Genomic DNA, 19,624 nt, shown 5'->3' on the forward strand with positions numbered 1-19,624 from the left:
TCTGATGTGTTTTAGGGAAAATACATGAAGAATCCATCCTGTTTTACTCATGCACTTTTTCAGCAGCAAATCCTAGGGCTTCGTTCCTTGATGTTGCAACTAATGCAACTCCTTTAATGTTGAAGTCAGGAAAGGCTCAGAACAGAATCCATTCAGTCATTCCTCAAGCAACTAGGATTTCAGTTTGGGAGACTGTGCTGTGATGGAATGTGCTCACCTGGGTTACAGCAGCCTAAAAGATGATGAAACTAGAGAAGCAAAATGAGTCGAGTGGAGCTTTCCAGAGTTTTCTTTCTAGCGTTCTCTTTTTTTCCACTTACCTGCTCCTCTCCTCCATATTCCCATGGCTATAAGCAGCCTGTTTGAAGTGGTTTTAGGTTTGCCTGCTGCTGCTCTCGCCATCGTTGGCTTATTGTCCTCCCTCTAAATTTGTCTTTGGTCTTCTCCCGCTCTGTGTCACTCTTTCCTTCTTTAGAAAATGCTGGACGAGTGCCAGGACAGAAGGAGCTGTCAAGTCCTTGTCAACAGCCGCGTGTTTGGGACAGACCAGTGTCCCGGCAGCAGCAAATACCTCATTGTCTGGTACAAATGCAGACCTAGTAAGTCCCTCATCACCCCGTATCCTGACGGCAACATGCATTTCTGTTCCTCCCTGTGCTTGGACCATTCTTTCTCTTTTCTCACACACTTCCACACTCGGTCAAAAATACACCAGGGTGAGGCCAGTTCATTTGCACCAGGGACAAAGCAAAATAAAACATTAACAATCAAAGGAACTCCCTCCAAGAATACAAAAATTGGCAGTTGGTTTAGTCTAGTTTTTTTTTTTTGACAAACTGCTGTCATTGTATAATGCAGCACAGTATGAAATGGAAACAAAGGTTTTCAAAGTTCTCCTGTTGGACCACTTCATTTTTAAATTAAGTGTCACTCTCTCTGTGAGTCTCTGGAATTCTTTGCCCTCTGTGCTGCTTCATTTAAAAGAAAAAATGCTCTTTGCGGGCCTCTCCCTTTATCCCTCTCCTTCCCTCTCCCCGTGAGCCAGGAAACTAAGAGTATCACTCCAGAGGGGAGCCACAACAGAGCGGTAATCCCACCCAGATTCTGGTGTCCATTCGGGGCTCAGCGCTGTGCTGAGCCGAGCCGCACTGAGCTGTGCGGAGTTTCACACTAGAGTGACCACAAGTGAGCATTAATCCACTGATCCCCCTGCCCTCCCCACTTTTTCCTTTCTCCACCGGACCCCGGGGCCAATCAACAGCTCTTTGTTCACTGTCACTTAACCAATGACTTCTCGTGGGGAAGAGAGAAAGGCCACATGGGGTGTTAGTGAGGTGCATCGGGCAGGTGTCACTGCTTCTGAAAGGAGAGGTGGATGAAGGATAGAGGAAGTCAAGGAGAACAGGCAGTGTGAGAGAGAGAACAGTGAATCCATCACCAGGAGATAGAACAGACCAGACCTGTACATTTTCCCTGCTCTCGGTTTCTTTCTGCATTCCTGTTCCACTCCCCACATGGATGTAGAAATGGCTGCTGTTGTGTTTTTATTTGCAGGCCAGTGGAGCTGCTTCTCGCTGTCACAGGTCACTTGTGGCTGGATGTGCGTCAGGAATGCCTCTGCATGGCTCTACATGTCCACTTGTAACTCTGCCTCTGCCTGTTAACACCCAAAGAAACCTGCAGTCTCTGCTCTGTTTTCTGTACATATAATATGTTGCAGCACAGTGGTGGCCATAAGATCAAGTTAAATTATATTTAAGTCATGTTTTTGTACATCTGATGCCCTTTAAAAGCTGCTTGTCCTGCCTGAATTTCATCCTCAGCTCTGTAAATCATTTTGCTCGACCTCAAATACTGCATCTTCATCAGACAACTCAATATGAGTTTCCATCAACAATTCACAGTAAAATTCTCTCTGCTTCTGAGAACGGCTCCCTTTCTTGTCATTTCAAGAAACGCAGAACAAAATGAAGGAAATGACTACAAATGTCCACTACAGAGGACATATTTAAACACTGAAATAATGTGTTAAAATAATTCAGACAATGTTTTAATGTATTAAGAGACTTGTATAAAACATGCCAACAACATTTTAAGCCAAAATTTGCTCAATAAAAAATATTACGCGCTTACTTTTCCTCTTCACATAAAATGCGCTTGCACTGATAGACGTCATTTTACTTTATGACAAATAGATATGTACCAAAGCCCCACTCCTTCACATCTGGTATCACTGAAAAGCACTAAATGTCTTCTATAGATGGCAGAAGGAGTTAATTCAGTATGTAGTGTTTTGAACTAGTGGTAGTCATGGTCTTCACAAATGTATGTTAAATTTTGTCCATGACTGTATGTGTTCTACTTTGATTTTGTTTAAGATTTAGTTTCCAACTCATCTGCCCTCTGTGTCCCTGTCTACAGATGAGTATAAGAGCAAGGTGGTCTGTGAGGAGGAGAGGATGAGGCTGAGCTGCAAACGGGGGATGCAGATTGCTGTCTACTCTGCCATGTTTGGCCGAACGCAGCAGGGCACCCTGGAGTGTCCTCTTTACCACAGGAGGGCCCCATCAGTAGGTGAGACACCCTCCCACTCCCACTCCCACTCACACATTGCAGGTACCGAGATACAAGCTGCAAGCCTGCTGGTTTCAAAGAAATATCTAATTTAAAGCATTGCTTCATCCTTTAGTGTTCATTTTAGAAGTTGTCCTGCAGCTGGCGATGCTACAGGGACATTTTGGGCTCCATATGCGCTTCTCTTAAATCACACAAGTGTAAATGTTGCTGTCAGATGTATTCATTCTCTATTTTGCTCTCAGTAGCGAAATAAAAGTGTAACAACTCTATTACCCTACTAACAACCCAATCCTTCACGTGCTAAAGGGACACTGTATTCCTGTCAGGTCCCAGGCTGCTATTTTGAAGCGATCTTATTCACTGATCATCAAGGGGTGCTATCGATATTAACATCAATACTGTGTTCTGCTATAATTTCCTTTATTCATGCCATCAGTTTTGCAATCAATCTGAGGTCAGAAGAGGAGTGAGATTTTGTATAAAAAGGTACAAGCTGGAAATGCAAATCAGGTCTTCTTGAGTTGATGTGACGCCCAAATGAGTTTTCTTACCCTGCTAATGTATAAATGCAGAATAATGAATCCTAAAAGTGATCGGCCTTGATTTATCCTTTTCTGCTCAGACATTTATGAGAGTCAAACATACCAAGGCATAATTACATCAAACAGATGCGAAAAAATGAAGCAGTTTTATTGATGAGTTTTGCGCGTCAGGACTCGAACACCTCTGAACCACTGAACGAGCTACAAACGCTGCCGATCTCCCCTTTGTGGATTTTTTTTTTTTTTTGGGACTTGCGTGCCTTAAGATGCTGCTGTGTTTTATTGTTTCCTCTGCAGCTTCTTTTCAGAGGCTGTGGAGCAAACGCTGCCACGCCCCATCCTCGATGTCATCTATTCAAACCGTGCTCCACCTTCAAACCACGATAACTGGTTGCTAATTTAACTTTTTAGAAGCCTGTCACCATTTCGCGTTTATTCCTCTCAGCCTGAAAGCATGCCGAGACACATAAAACCAACCACCACTCAGGCGAAGGTAGACACACAAACATGCACACATTGCCAGGGGAATTGGGGGGGAATGTAGATCAGATGTCCCTGTCATCCAAAGCAGAGTTTGTCCTGTAGAAAAGGGACATATTGAGTTCCTTCTGTGTGTGCATGTGTGTGTGGGGTATCCAGATGTACCCTTGCCCTTGTTTAGGGGAATGTTAATGACTCTAAGCTTGGATCCATGACAAGTATTAGTGGCCACGTTTACATGAGACCTTTAATTCGGAATTAAAGTTAATTCCACTTTAAAATCTCCTTGTAAACACTTAATTCCGAATTAAAAAGTTAATTCTGAATGAACTTAATTCTGAATAAACTACCTGGTTTATTCCAGTGTTAATCCCTGTGTACGTTCTATTCATGTATACAGTTAATTCCGCTTTAGTTCATTCCGGTCATTCTGCGCATGCTTGGCTCCTCACGTAGCGACGTACACGTTCTGCAACAGAAGTAGTACGCCATTGTCAAGTTACTGTTTCAAAACGACGATAAAAAACAAAGTGAAAAGCGTGCTTATTAGTTGTTCCTCTGTGTTGTTGGGGAAAAGAAATGCCGCGGCAAATGGAGTTTGTTTTCTTCCGGTAAACAGGGATATGTCACGTCCACTCCCTGTCCAATCAGAATCCTTTCCAGCGCCCAAGCGTTAAAGCAGAATTAAGGAAGGGGAATAAACCTGCGGTCCATGTAAACCTTAATTTGGAATTAATATTTCCATGTAAATGCGAAGCACAAAATGTTAATTCCGAATGAATAATTCCAAATTAAATTTCATGTAAACGTGGCCAGTGTAGCCACTCTGGGGGTGACTCTGGCCTCTTCACCAAGCTGCTCATTTATTTCAGTCTCGTCTGCGCTGCCTTTGTTTTGTTAATGTATAGAAGGGAAACGGACACCGAGGTTGTAAATAAGTAGTTCAAGCCAGTGTGGCGTGTGTTAGAAAACTCAGAATGAAGACTAAATGTTCTTTTGCTTTGATTCATAATCCATACAATGCTACGGACATGCCCCAGAGTGTGTGTGTATGTATGTGTCCTTTATGACAGAAGGTGTGAGGATGGGGTCGAAAGGCTGACACAGGCATCAGTCACTCTGGTAATCAGAGACAGATATAAAGAATGGCATTGTGTCGAGTCTGTATGCGTCTCTGTATGTGTTACTGTGCTCGATATGAGCACCGAGGGCGGCTTTGAAGCTCCCCATACAGGTGGACGAGGAATGTGCGACAGGTAGGTGTAGCAGGTGAGACAGGGCTGGTCTGATATCTGGTTTCAGACTCGGGATTAAATACAGTAGCTTTCAGCGCTGATGGAAAACATACTCTGCATGTGTACAAAGGTCAGATTAGAGTGGAGGAGAGCTGGTGGTTACTGTGGGATCGCATGTTAACCTCGACTGTGTTTACATCGAGTGCACATGCAGACATACACAAACGCCTCGCTGCTTCTGCTCGCCCCATCATATAGCAGCTATATAATGGATGTGTGTGCACTCTGAAGCCACCCACAGCCGCCTCCCCCCAGGGCGCTCCAGACAGTCTTGTGGTGCTGCGGTGGGATTTCCCCTGTCAGCTTCCATCTTTGATGTGGCTCCCATGTCACCAGGAGCAGGAAGTGAGGGTGTCTTGAGTGACAGCTCAGACAAACACTGTTAATTATTTTTAAATGCTTTCACCATTTTTATTTATTTTATCCTCCTGAGGTGGTGTGCTACCTTGTACGTTTCCACGTCTGAATAATCTCCGGCTTGGAAGTTACTAATATGTTTGAGTTTGTTTTGTGACTGCTTTGGTTTTACGTACCTCTAAATGCGTGTTTGAATGTGCCAGCGAGGTAGGTTGTAGTAATCTCCTCAACCGCGTCTCCCTGGCAAAGCTCATCGCCGCCTCAGGTGTGAGATCAGCCGCTGAGCTCACACAGCTGGCTGCACCTGCTCAGGTGCACCAAACAGAGTGTTGTTGTTGCAAGATATTACAGTGATTTGCTTGTACACTGTTTTCCTCACTTACAATCACTGTACATGTTGTGTTTCATTTAAATGCCAGGTTTGCAGCTCAACATGAGCCACTTGACAATTTTTTTTTTTGGAGTGCCACCTGGAGTCACATGGTCCAAATGTCTTCTAGAGGAGCTTCTGTAGTCAGAAAATGTACCTTGAATAGATTTAACTTGGGAGTTTTCCATTCTTTTTGTTGTCATGCAGAGCAGCTATGTAGTTGCATGCTGAATTTGAAATCCCTGGAAGTATACCAGACAAAAACAAGTGCGTACACAGGCATGTGCTCTCAAAGCTAGGACCCCTTTGATCTTCTCTGCTGCTTGGTTTTGGGTTGGGACTGGTGGAGTTGGACAGCTCTTGGCGGTGATGGAGAATCCTCAAAGTAAAGGGGCCTGCTTCTGCCCTCCTCTCTCATCTGCCCCATTACCATCACACACACCTCTTGACATCTAAATAGCTCCCCTGCTTGGCATGCAGGATCTCAGACTTTTTTTTTTTTTTTGGAAGGCCACTACTCTTTCACTTCTGAGTGTGTGCTTCAAAAAAGAAGTTTCAGACTTTAGACACTGGCTGGCTGGCCTCTCAGATGATCACAGCAGCTCTTTAAAAGCCGAAAATGCACAGCTGCAGTTCAGATTTAGCACATTTAGGGTGTGAGCAGTTTCACTGTAACTCTATCTGTATTTATCACTGACGTTGATACAGACGGAGAAGTTAAATAGCAGAATGTTAGGGCTGCTTTTGACTTCGTAGATTAGATAAAATGTGCAATTCTGTTTGTTTAAACCGGGTGTAAAAGAGATATAGGCCAACTGTAGCAGTAGCTGATCAACAAGCCACTGGAGTCCAAATTTAAAGAAAATGACATTGCTATCATTTATATTCTGCCACCAAAAGGTTCTCACTGCCTATGTTCACCATGACAGCATGTTCATGCAGGGTTCTAGTGAACACCTGTGTGGGTTTGGCTGTTTTTATGCCAGATGGGTCTGATTCAGTGGAATTTTTCTGGAATCTTTGCTATCAGCTTACAAGTATCAGTTTAAAAAAAAACCTCTCTGTGCACGAGTGTGTATGTTTGCCTTGGTAAGAGTGTTTGTGTGTCTTTATTACGACTAATCACATAAAGTACATTGTAATACGTCAGTCAACTGTGACACAGTAAAATGAATTTGTGTAGAAGTGAGTAGAGCATTTACAGGAAATGTGCGTGTGGGCAAGAACCGTCTCAAATTCATTAATGGTATTCAAAGCAAGCGCTCGGCGTGTGCAGGTCCTTTCAGCCTATCCAGGCTTCAGAGGGTCATTCCTTTCTTATACAAAGGCTTTTAATCCCACAACAATGAGCTCAACCTCCCTATTAAATGATACATACAGCAGGTGAGTCAGAGTGAAAGAGGAGATGAGAGCTTGTGACATGTTCGTCCGCCCATTGTCTTGGAATTCCAGGAAAGGTGTGCGTGGGTAGAAGACCTGGAAGACTGTTGTGGAGCGTTGCTGTGAGAAGTTTCTGTTGAAGGTCGTTGTTTGTGTGCCGACTGTGCATGTAAGTGCTTGTGTGTCTGGATCTGTACGTGCTCAAAGGTGTGTTTTGTTAGTAGACGATAAAACACACAAATGCTGTCCTATATATGACAGTGACCCCGTCTGCCAGCATAGACTACACCCATAATACACACTACAGTCCATTAGTCTTAATATAAGGGCTCGGTGACAAGTGAAACTCACTGGTAGCAACAACACACATGAGATTCTATTTGATGTATTATTGGCAAGCTGTTTCTTTTGTGAAATGCTGGAATCATTTTAATCCTCTAAAGCTCAAGCAGTTTCTGTTTCTGTGGGCTCATTTTTCACTCTAATGTAAAGTCCTGCACCTCTGTGGAAACAGCACAACCATGGTAAGCAATACAGAGAACTTACAAATGTTCTGTGTGCAATGGAAGAAGGTAATGATGCCTTTAATCATAAATACAGAAAAAAATTAATGCTGAATTTCTTTGATTATTAATTTTGCAAAAAATTGAAACACCACTACAATGAACAAGAACAACATTGTTCCAAGTGTCCAGCGATATTACCAAGACTGAGAAAAGTATTGGTGGCTCAACATATTGTAGATATTTTACGATTTGCGTTTTTGTTTTGTTTCAATTCTTGTCCTTTGTCTGTTCTGTGTAACCACAGCCTGCAGTTCAAATCAATTTAGCGGAAAAATCGCTGAATTTTTGTCACAAGATTGTTGGTCAAAACACAGCAGTTAAAGGCTTTAGTTAATTTAGTTTACAGAATCACATTAGAGCAAACAGTCCAGTTTTGGAGTTGTTTTTTTAAAATGAGACATCTAGAATAAAGCGATTCTGATTTGATATGACAATTCAATGTCACATTTTTGAGCTTTGACTTGTTTATTTTATAGATAGCTTTATTAATCCTGAGGGAAATTCAAGTTCTCTATTGAAACAGAAAGTCCCTCATTACTTCAAAGAGTGTTTAGAAATTGATAATCCAACTTGTTCTGTTTTTACAGTTTCTGACTGATAAATGGTGTAATTTGAATGTTTTTGTTTTTTTTTTAAAGAAGATGATGTTGGGTTTTAGGGTTCAGAAGGTGAAAACTGCTCTGTGAAAGTGAGAAAAACTAGTGGTTCATTCATGGTGATCACGCAACCCAAAGTCGATACTCATTACATGCTTGTCAACTTGTGACTGATGAGACAAATGGAGCTGAGCAGCTGCTGGTACGGGGCAGCGTATCAACACACAGTTCAAAGCATGCCGGACTAACAACAAACAGCTTGAACTGATGGCTTCTTTACCTTGACTTGCTCTTCACCTGTAATAGCGGAACAGGTCAGTAATTTTAAGAAGAAGCATATGATTTCTCCATGTTTTTTGTGTTTGTCTGTGTGTGACCTCATTGTACACACCATTGTGAGAATAGGTATGTGTGTGTTTTTGCCCCGGAAACTCCTCCCTTCCCGCAGTCGCTGCTTCTCTTGACTGTGGACATTCTCTTCTGAACTATAGGCCTGTACTTGTTGGCGACGGATGAAGGGCTGGTGGAGGTGCAGGCTTGGAAAATGGTGGAGGGTAAAGGTTAGAGGTAACAGGGGTTATTCATGGCTTTCGGGTGTGTGTGTGTATGTGTGAGAGAAAGGACTGTTGTACGCTTGTCTATCTGTGTTATAGCCACTAATGAGAGCCAGAGGAGGTCGGACCCTTGGGAATGCTCCTTTAAACTACATAGAAATGCTGTGTGTGTGGTTGAGCTCGTGGACAAAGATGTGTGTGTGTCTCCATCGTCTCGACTTGAAAAATCTCTATCATTTTCTGCAGCCCCCAGCCCCTCCACCCGCCTCCTGTGTGAGCCCTGTGCTCAACTAATCACCCAAGCAGAGAATGAAAGCTGCAGCTAATGGGGGCCCGTCTGTCACTGGACTAACCCGTCAGGGGAAGAAGTTTTCAGCATCACACAGTGGCTCGAACAAGCCCTCCGGGAAGAGAAAAGAGAAAGGGAGGGAAAATTGAAAGCACAGCAGGCAGAGGAGGAGGTCACTGTACCGCAGAGTGGATGCTAACACAGCTACATGGACAGATTAATACACACTGAAACCTACACAGATGTCAGTTTGGTGAAAGGCAGAACGATCTGACTTTTTATTGTTCTGTCATGACATAATTGACATGACACTTAAATTTATATTCAAAATATAGTCTCATTTGAAAAAGACTATTATGCCTCAGAGCTATAACAGTTTGTCAATTGATTAGGCAGTCAGCAATTGTGAGTGAGTTTGTAATGATAGACACTTGATGGTTTTGTTTTTCATATGTGATAGTAAACTTATTATCTTATTATTATGTTTGCGATCAACTGTTGGGTCGGTCAAACTATAAGGAATAATAATAAAAGTAGCTCTAACTAGAAGTTTTACCAAACTTGGACCGCCCGGCGACAAAGATGACCCCTATGACCTTCAAAATGAGGTCACAGTCACCAAATGCGAACTTGACCTGTGTCTTATTATGGTAGACCTGTGTACCAAATATGGTGAGGCTACATCAATATTTTATGGAGTTATCGCGCGGAAACCAAAGTGTTACAGACAAACACGCAAGCAAGCAAGACCATGCAGGTGAAAACAATACCTTCCGGCAAACGCAGTTTTGCCGGGCGGTAAAAATATACACGAAACAATGCAAGTATATAATAACGGGCTGCACAGTGGCTTGGTGGTTAGCACCGTGGCGTCGCAGCTAAACGATCCTTGATTTGCATCCGTGACCCTAATGAGGACAAAGCGGTGTATAGAAACTGGATGGATGCATCGATAATAACACCTGTTTTCCATTTACTTGTGACTGAGGCGGTATGGCTCAGTGGGTAGAGTGGCCGTCTTGCAACCAAAGGCTAGCCGGTTCGAACCTTGGCCTGTCGTGCTCATGTCAAGGTGTCCCTGAGCAAGACACCGAACCCCTAATTGCTCCTGGTGGGTCGTGGTTAGCACCTTGCATGGCAGCTTCCGCCATCAGTGTGTGTGTGAATGGGTGAATGTGCCGTATCTTGTAAAGCGCTTTGGGTACCTTGCAGGTATAGTAAAGCGCTATATAAATACAGACCATTTACAGACAAAATTATGATATAATTGGTCAAGAAAGTAATAATTAGTCATTGCAACAATAATTGTTGTCTGTATTTTTCCAATATAAGATGTTCATCAGGTTGTATAGTAGATCTGAGGAGAGCAAAGGATAATCAGCTGATGGGGATAATAAACTCTTGCCTTCAGTTCTTCCTTGGTTTAGACTGTACAGTGCTGTTCTTTTCTTCAGGATGCATTTCAGCATGTGATGCCAGACAAAGTTCAAGTTCTCTGCAGTCACTGTGTACATTCACTTCATGCCATTTTGTTTGTTTCTTTCTAATGCAAGCTTGAAAAAGCATCAGTTCTATCGGGATAAATGCATGTTTGTAGTGGTTGATATCATCTTCTTATGTGGTTGAAACGAAACATGCACATATGGGAATTTGTCATACTTTTGCGTAACAAAAGTTTATTGATATTCATTATACTTAATAAACTTAATATGCAACTCTTTTGATACTTAAAGCATTTTTAAATGCCAAAATAATGCTGAATTGACTCCTGATATCAAAATGTAAAACTTCAAAAGTGTTTGGATTTAAATTGTGGATGACATGTTCTGCAGTGACAGTGGGAACTTCTTAACCTTTACGGTGTGTTACTTGTTATCCAGTTACACTCACTGGTTCCCTGCAGGCTTCCATTTCTCTACATCCTGGTTGGGAATTCCAGTTTGCCGGCTCCAGCTGAGGGTCGGAGGGGCGTGTGTCCGGGTACCAATTTGAACCGTGTCTAAATGAACAGACACAAATTCAGCTTCACATCATTGAGAAGCCTTGAATCATATTAGATTTATCTGATTTTCTTACAAATAACAGAATAACGTGCTGTCTCTCCATTATAAGGCAGATTTGCACATTTTGATGCCCTTGAAAGAATCCTCAGTAACACTACTGTGTAGTTATGTGCAATATTTATTATCTTGTACTTGCACTTTCGTGACTTTTTGCACTCCTCTGTTTTTTGTTCCTAAGAGCCCTGTAACAGTAAATTTCTCCTTTGTGAGATCAATAAAGTCTATCTTATCTTATCTTATGACCACCGGATTGCCCTCTTCCACTTCCTGACTGGAACATTTGACCCTTGACCTGTGCCAAAATTTGTTGTGGCGTGTTGACATGTGAGCCAAGTCTTAACCAGCTTGCCCTCTTTACCTTTTTTTCTCATCTCTGTCTTGCTGGGGCCCACCGGGGCAGACAGTGTGACAGCACAGTGTCCACTTTCAAAGGCTCATTTCCTCGTGTTGTTTCTCGGGGTTAGATGGACCGTGGGGGTCTGGGAGGCATCCATGTGGAACCCAGGGTCCATCCACTTTCCCACAAGACGCAGCAGGAGGTTCTTCTGACTTTATTAGTGCTGCTCACACCTCCGTCTTTAGTGCCAGTGAGGGTCATGAGGAGGACCGTGGAGTATGGATTCCACTGGAGCTGCACCACTGAAAGATTTTTTAATTTAAAAGTATTTTTCAGTTTTGTTATTCAGAATTTATGACATTTCAAAGTCTATCCACCCTTTGCATATTCTTCTATTTTCTTGAGGATTTGCTTTGCATAGATTAGCAATTTATCTATTTGAGGGTTAGTCTTGTTATGAATATGAAACAGAAGAGCCTCATCTGTATGTCCATGCTTTGCAGACGATGACAGAGGTGCTTAGTGATAATGGATGAGAGGCCCATCCATCAATCTGGTCTCCACACACACACACCATTCATCAAAGCCGTTTCAAACTTAGTGTGTGTTGCTGGGACCGGGGAAGTGTAGCATTGACTAAATAAATGTAGGAAACAGAAACCTTTGTTTTTATTTACATGGTGGAAGAAACGGGCCTAAAGGTAAAGTGAAACTAAGTGCTGAAAGAAAGGCAACTACACTTGTTCCACACAGACACGGTAAATTGGTGCATTTTTGGGTTGAAACATAAAGACGATTGCGTTGATTTCAGTGCTAGTGGCAGCTTCTTTTCTCACTGCAAGTTTTTTTTTTGTTTTTTTTTACCAAAGACTCAACTCAGTCAGAATCAATGCTGACTCTCATGTTAGTTATTGTATTATTGTAATATTTAGAAGCTGCGTCACCTGAAAATAACTAAAATTCAGCTCATTATTAGCCTAGCCGCGCTAGACAACCCACGGCAATGAATTTAATTCTCTACCAGGGAGGGTCTAGTTACCCTCCATAGGCTCGAGGCTGGATTCTCCTAAAACTGGCCGGACCAATCACCATGAAGTGCAGAGTCAGAAGGCGGGCGTAACTAAGTGACGACAGAGGCGTGACGATTCTGACAGAAACAACCAGCGCACAATAAACGGTTATCTTTCCACTCGGCTTTGGCCACAGCCCTTAAAGATTTGAAGCTAAAATTCAACTTGAAAGATAAACAAAGGACGGCACTTAAGTGTTTCATTGAGAAGAAAGACGTATTTGGACTTATGCCGACGGGATATGGCAAATCCTTAATATACCAGTTGGCTCCGCGGCTCCGCTGGTTGGGAAGCTAATGGGACTTAGCCACAATCCGCCGGTGCTCTCGGAACCACGTCAGCCTATTTGTTGCATTGATTGGTTGTATACCTACCCAATTGCTGCAGAGGGATTTGATAGACAACCTTTTAGCCCGCCTCCCTCCCTGTCGAGCTTCCCTAGACCCTTGTGCCGTCAGAAACATGGGTGTAGCATGGCTAGGCTAGCTCATTATAGGAATCCTCAAAAACCTGAAAACCCTGAAATAGGACATGAAGACTTTAGATTTAATTCACACAAACGTGCAGAAATATGATAGATTATTTACATTTGCACACACATACACACACACACACACACACACACACACACACACACGTTGGATCAGGTATCCTTAAGACAAGGACAATGAGGAATCAGGAAGGTTTCTCAATGTGGGTCTGATATGGACAGAGGCTCTACCATGGGAGAGCTAAAATGGGAAGGAGTGTGAATGTGTGTGTGTGTGTGTCCATCATTGTTGTAGCTTCAGAGTCACCTTGTCCTTTTGTGTCTGAAGTGTGTCTTGTCCATCAAACACTCTACAGCAGATTAAAAAGATGAGCACTGTGTAGACATTTTAGGTTTTTTTTGCAGTACGTTGTATCAGAATTAGAGATTTCCCATCAGGAAAAGAGAGAGCAGGAAAACATAACTTGTAGCAGCTCATTACTCGGACTTGTTGAGAAATAAACTGTAATGAAGCAATTGTTTGAAACAATGTTTGTGGTAGAATCCAAAGTTTGTGTGTTTACTTAATGATCTGCTCTCATATGAACGTGTAGAAAAATGGTAATTATTTATTAAAAGCTCCTGCTATTTCTTCTATAGATAGCTGCTGAAAAGACGAGAGAAAAAGAAATATAGATAAATCGAGGCAATATTTGGTGACAATAAATGTAGTTAGCTGTTCACTTTTTAAAGAAAGGGAATAGTAGCAGTGCTATAGTTAGTTGGAGTTGAATAGAAACTGCCACTTTACAAATTTGCTTCCTTCAAATAACATTTTTTTCCTTCCTTATCCTTTATTTAGCCTGAAGGTCCCTTTGAGATACCAGATCTCTTCTTCTTCCAGGGACTTCCGGTTATGAAAGCAGCACAAGCAGACTCGCATATAAACATTTTTACATTTGAACATGTGCAACAGATAAAAACAACAACAAAGGGGAAATGGTGAATGAAGAGACACAACAAGTGAACCCACCTCCAGTCAGAGATTATGTAAAACAGCAGCATGTTTCCTTCAGGGCAGTTTCTAAAAGACATTTGAAGATGTTTAAAGAAGGGTGTGTTTTAAAGTAATGATGTTTTGCTCCTATTTCAATGCCCAGACTGCACAGAAACTGAAAGCAGTTTTAGCAAATCATGAGTGCATCTTTAGAAACGCATCAGTAGTCTATTCAGAGCTATAAATCGAAATAGAAATAGTACAATTTACTGATTGTTCTTTCAGTCCACTTCAGCCAGACATTTGTTGGTAACGTTTTCTCACAACTTTTATTTCACAAGTTTAGCTACAAAAAAATCATTGTTGCATGTGCAGCTGGAATTTTAGCAGAAAAACTCAAGAACAGACTTCTGATACATTAGCATTAATTCAAAGATTTCCTACGAGCTCAGAAGTATCTGCATTTTAAGGCTACATAGCTAACAGTTAAACAGTAAAAAAATGTATTGACCAATATGCCATTTAATTTCTTGAGTGAATGATTAATAACTTGGTCCTAAAGATATCAGAAAATGGTTTGTTTAAATACTTATAAAATTGTGAATGACAGAGAAGCTTATAGTCATTTTTCATGTTTTCCTGGTAAACATTTTACTATTATAGAAAACTAAGAAAAACAAAGAAACTGTCTATATTTGGTCATTTGGCTTCAAACTATCCAACTTATTTAACTTTTTTTTTCTTGAGTTAACCTGATTATACTCCTTACATTTTTTTTTTACGAGTCCCAAATTGCAAAATCTTCATAAGAAATGAATCACAGTTTTGTTGCAATTCTTGTTATTCCAGTGGACCAGGTGTTCCCAGAAATGACAAAAAGATGAGACTCTTGTGTTCCAACATTCTCCTTGTTAAATCACAAATATGTTCCTTCTTTCTGTCAGAGTGCCAGTCGTCCATCGCCCTGCAGGTTCTGACGTCCCGCTGTCAGGGAAAGAAAAGCTGTCTGGTCCGAGCCTCCACCAGAGACTTTGGGGATCCGTGTTACGCCGGCACCAGGAAGTACCTCAGTGTCATCTACACCTGTGGTGAGTCCAACACGCCTTTTGCTTTTCTGCCACCAGGGGGGGATGTTCGCCAACTGATCAGTCTGGGATGTTGTGCATTTGTGTCTCAGCCCTAAAACGTATTAGCATCCTTATAATCAAAAGTGTTGGTGGTGATGATGATGATGACGACGATGATGCTGCTGCTGTTGGATCCCCTCTGTGTAAAGAGCTTCAAATATGGCTAATTTGACAACTTTTCACACTGTTGTTGTTTCTGAAGAAATGCAGTGTTTTTTTGTTTAATTAAAGAGAAGGTTGATATTTAAGAGAATAAAAGCCTCTACCTCCAAATTTTAGTTGAGAAAAACACATTTCTATCCTTTGTTTTGATTTTATGTCTGTGCGGATGAGCAGGAGGGATGGGCTTCCTCTTTTTATCTCTGCACCACCCCTGGGCTAATCCTGACCTGTCAAGGTTGTAATTCATTAACTACACACTTGAAGACATGTTCAAACATACACATACATATCATCCAGAACAGGAACTGATCAATCAACACTGTGGCCCTGGAGCCTCTGAATCCCACCAAAATCACCGACCAACAGACCCCAAACCAGACTGGGCCTGCTGCTTGACTTGGCATTTCAGTGATATGTTTGAGCTCTGATTTTCAGGAATGTGTTTTATGAGATTTAGTCGGTTCCTTCCAGGCCTGAAATCACTCTTTTGCCCCCCTAAATTCATCTGTGTGTGGATTCTATTTTCCGCTGTCTGTCTGTAGCTCTTTTATTCTCGATTAAGCTGCATCCTGATGCTCAAATCAGAGTTCATGCCTTGTTTATGTCCACTTTTTAAGATTCTCCAAATGCTTCCTGAGGCATTCGTCTCCAAATACTCTTCGATTGTCAAACCAAGAATCCTTTATCTGAGCAACAGGCGGCCTTTGCAGTCCAGAACACAGAGACCGTTCAGCTGTGTTTATGGAGTCTGCGTCTGACCTGCCTTATCTCCCGCTGATAACTCAACCTACTATGTGAGCGGCTCTGAGTCGGGTTGGCAAATTCTGCGAGTGTTCGTTGAACCCCGAGAGACGGAGGAGAGAGGATGTGGGATGGTAACACGGAGAGGAGGGGGATGAATTCAGGGCTGCGGTGGGAGTTGAGAGGGGTTGAACGTGAGTAAATCAGTGGAGCTGCTGTAGACATGAAGTCACTGGTTGCTCCAGGCTCCGGCAAAGTGGTAATTTTGGGGGATCCTCTTTCATTGGTGGTTGAGTGTGTAGTAGAATTGACCCCATTTATGTCGGAGTAGGAGATGGAGGATGTCTGTCTGCTCATGATTGGTGGTATTTATGTGCATGTATGTGTGTGGTGGTCTGTACAGTGTTTTCCTACAGCTTCTTACTGACTGCACAGGATTTCAAAAAGTGTCATCTTTGTGTACGAATTTATATCTGAGTGTTTTAGATCAAGAATTTTCATGAATTTCACTTTTCTTTGCTTTTAAACCTACAAAGTGAAGCATGTAGATGTGTATATTTGTGTCACCCTGCCCTATGGAGCCCCACTGTAAACATTTACTGCCCTGTAATGACCTGTGTGCTATTTTAGAGACTTTTGCAGCCTGCCTGAAATAAAATAATTGAGGAAACCGTGTTTTATGAGTGTATACGTTTTGCAGGAATATGCGTATAAGTCGGTGTTGGGGTCGTGAGTTGCAGGTTGGTCGTCGGTTTCAGCTTGCCTGTGATTTATAAAGTCATCAGCCCTCTGAAGCTCTGGCTTCTTTCCTCACACAGCCCGAAGGGGTGGACTCGGTCCTTAGGAATAACAGAGCAGCTAATGGCCTGGAACCTGTCATCAGTCTCCCAGAAGATCACACTCAGTCTTCACAGCCGCACACTGTCAGGCTTCATTTGCATCCCCCAAAGGAGGAAATCCCCCCTGGATTATTTGTCAAAAAATTGCTTCTGCAGAGTGAGCGCAGCATTTAATATTTTCCATTTGAATGTTTTGACAAGATAAACTGTAAAATGCATTTGTAGTTATGGATTCATTGGGATGTATTTACCTTCACTGCAGCTGCTGTAGATGGACGAATGACTCTGCTTGGGGCACTTTCTTCAGAAAGCGAGGTTCCGATATGACCCCTTTGAAGTTTTCTTTCTTGTTGGTTATGTAGTTAAAGGTTGACCTGTGCCTTCTTGAAGATGCTGAAATGCAAAGCCCTGACTCTTTGCAACATGTTTCTATCTGTACACTCAACAGAAAAGCTGACTTTGGTTCATTTTGCATGAAGAAGCATCCAGTAATGTTTTATTCATGATGTGCGGGTGTATTTTGGGTCATGTGTTGGTATTTTTGTTGTAGGAAGACTTGTATTTATACATCAGCTAGTCGTCTTGAGGCCTATTCTGCAGCTTCACAACATCATTCATCATATTTGCCAACATTCATAAAATGAAGCAGCCTGAAGGCCTCCTGCTGTCTTTGCATTATAAAACACAGTGATAACTTTATATTCAATTTAACACAATATGATTTATCTATGCTAATCAGATCATATCCAGAGGAATCCTTTTCTCCTTCCTGTGTCAGTCCCCGATCCGGGGATCGCTTCCCAGAACACAGTCCCTTTCCTCCCCTGAGGGGCATTAAAGCTTCAGACTTTATATCAAGACGAGGAGGCCTCTCTCCTAAACGTCCCTCCAAGGTTTTCCCTCAGCAGTGCTCACTGTGGTGTAATGGATCACTCTGAACAAGCCTCCTTTGAACCACGCAGCACAGACTTCAGGGGGATAAAGGGTTATGGAAGGCCTAATGAACAGGTCTAATTGCTGAGCAGGAAATTGATTAATTGTGGCATTTAGCTGGTTAACATGAGATCTGGGGGTCGGAGCAGGGAGGTGAAACACACTGCTGAGACATTTGCAATCTTGAGGTTGAAACCTCGGAATGGAAATAGGATCCCTGAAAACCCCTAATGAAAGTATAATGAGTCCATTAATATCCTATATGTGTTTTCAGATTTAGAACTAGTACTTTTGGACCAGACATAGAGAAGTTTTGCCACATAACTGCTGAACGGAGTTTCCAGTTAGCAGACTGGCGAAAAATTGACTATAAATCAAATTCAAAGATTGTCTTGACTAAACAATCTGACCTCATGGTTTAGTGGTCGCTGCGGACGCTTCAATCATATCACATAATCTTCGTCTGCAGATCTACAAAATTTGCCCAGATGTTGTGGAAATGTGGATGTTTAATTTCTGATTATTCCGTGTGCATCTGAAGGACTTTCCATTCATGTCGAGTTAATCTTTGCGAAATCTTATAGGAAAAACAGATGTGTGATTTTGATTTTGCATGGGTTTTTGCACAACTTGCCAAATTCTGACTGCCATGCCTAGTGTGTTTGGAAACTTTGGGGTTTTAACTAGGATTTAGGACACATTTTCACTGTTTTTGCCTTTTCAGGATACAATATGTTTGTAACACTGGGTTCAAAATCGAATTGAAGTTGCTTCTAATAATGTGTTGTACTGTACATTTCTGGTCTTCTTGGTGTATTTCCACTTTCATGGCTAGACAGACAAATGTAGACAGCAACAAATCACCTATTAAAGCATATTTGGACATTATGTATAGCACTGTCCAGTTTTAGGCACTTTAGATGCTTAGATTCATATCCACCATGCTCTACTGTAGCAACAGAAGCAGTTTAAATCCACAAAACACTACACATTGCTATTGACTTCCATTTATTTGAATGTTAATCAAGCAATGAGTACAAATATTTGTGGCACCATGTTTGAAAGCATTTTTTCTTGACTTTTCTTGTTTGAAAATGTAGTAAGAATTATTTCTGTCATGCTGGCACCTCAAATTGTCAGCAAAGAATATTAAAAATTAACATTCACACACTACAGGGATTGTTGAAAGCAACAAAGAAGCTTAACAGAAAGCCAAGTTTGTCTAAGAGAAGGTCATAAAATTAGCTTCCCCCTTCATGTATTTGCAGCTTGTTGTATAATTTTGACTTTATCTTCTGTCTGTAACGCATGAAATTGAGTGTGATGTGCGGATGGGGACTGACGGACGTGTGGTCACTGGAGTGTACTGCTGGTGTTTTTAATGGACACAGTATGAGTAGTGGAGGCCGTGGCTGGCTACACTCAGCTCAGTGGGGGCTGATTTAGATGCAACAGGGGAAACGTAGGGGAAGATAAAGTTGTAATTCAGAAATTTGAGGGTTTGAATCGTCCCAATCGGTTATGCAGACACACAGACTTGATCCTTGAGGTACACATGTGACCGCTGCGAGCTGCTCGGTCCTACACACACATTCATGTCATGTCAGCAGAGGAGACTGTGGGGAAGATGTTTATCTTGGCTGCTTGTGTGGAGCTGCAGTCCAGCCAGGCAGCCAGTAGCTGCTGCTGGGCCTCATCAAAACCCTTATAGCTGATTCTATAGAGTCAGGAGCAGCAGTTAGCAGAAGGTGTATAGATTCTAACATTAGCTGAAGTCAGTGTCAAAGATGTTTAGAAGAAAGAAAAATAAAGGTTTAATGCAGGGGTGTGAAACATATGGCCTGCGGGCCAAAACTGGGCCACCAGATGGTCCATTTCGG

At 42.1% G+C, this 19,624-nt stretch overlaps 1 protein-coding gene across 1 annotated transcript in view; it reads left to right on the forward strand.

Moving 5' to 3' along the window:
* LOC110948032 (protein eva-1 homolog A) overlaps positions 1-19,624 on the forward strand; it is an 87,921-nt gene that overhangs the window by 23,406 nt on the left and 44,891 nt on the right. The window contains exons 3-5 of the mRNA XM_022189396.2: positions 476-599; positions 2,422-2,574; positions 14,887-15,030. Of these exons, the coding sequence (XP_022045088.1) occupies positions 476-599; positions 2,422-2,574; positions 14,887-15,030 (421 nt within the window). The remainder of the gene's footprint in view (positions 1-475; positions 600-2,421; positions 2,575-14,886; positions 15,031-19,624) is intronic.

This window comes from Acanthochromis polyacanthus, chromosome 16 (genome assembly GCF_021347895.1).
Source record: "Acanthochromis polyacanthus isolate Apoly-LR-REF ecotype Palm Island chromosome 16, KAUST_Apoly_ChrSc, whole genome shotgun sequence".
In the NCBI taxonomy this organism is placed as follows: domain Eukaryota; kingdom Metazoa; phylum Chordata; class Actinopteri; family Pomacentridae; genus Acanthochromis; species Acanthochromis polyacanthus.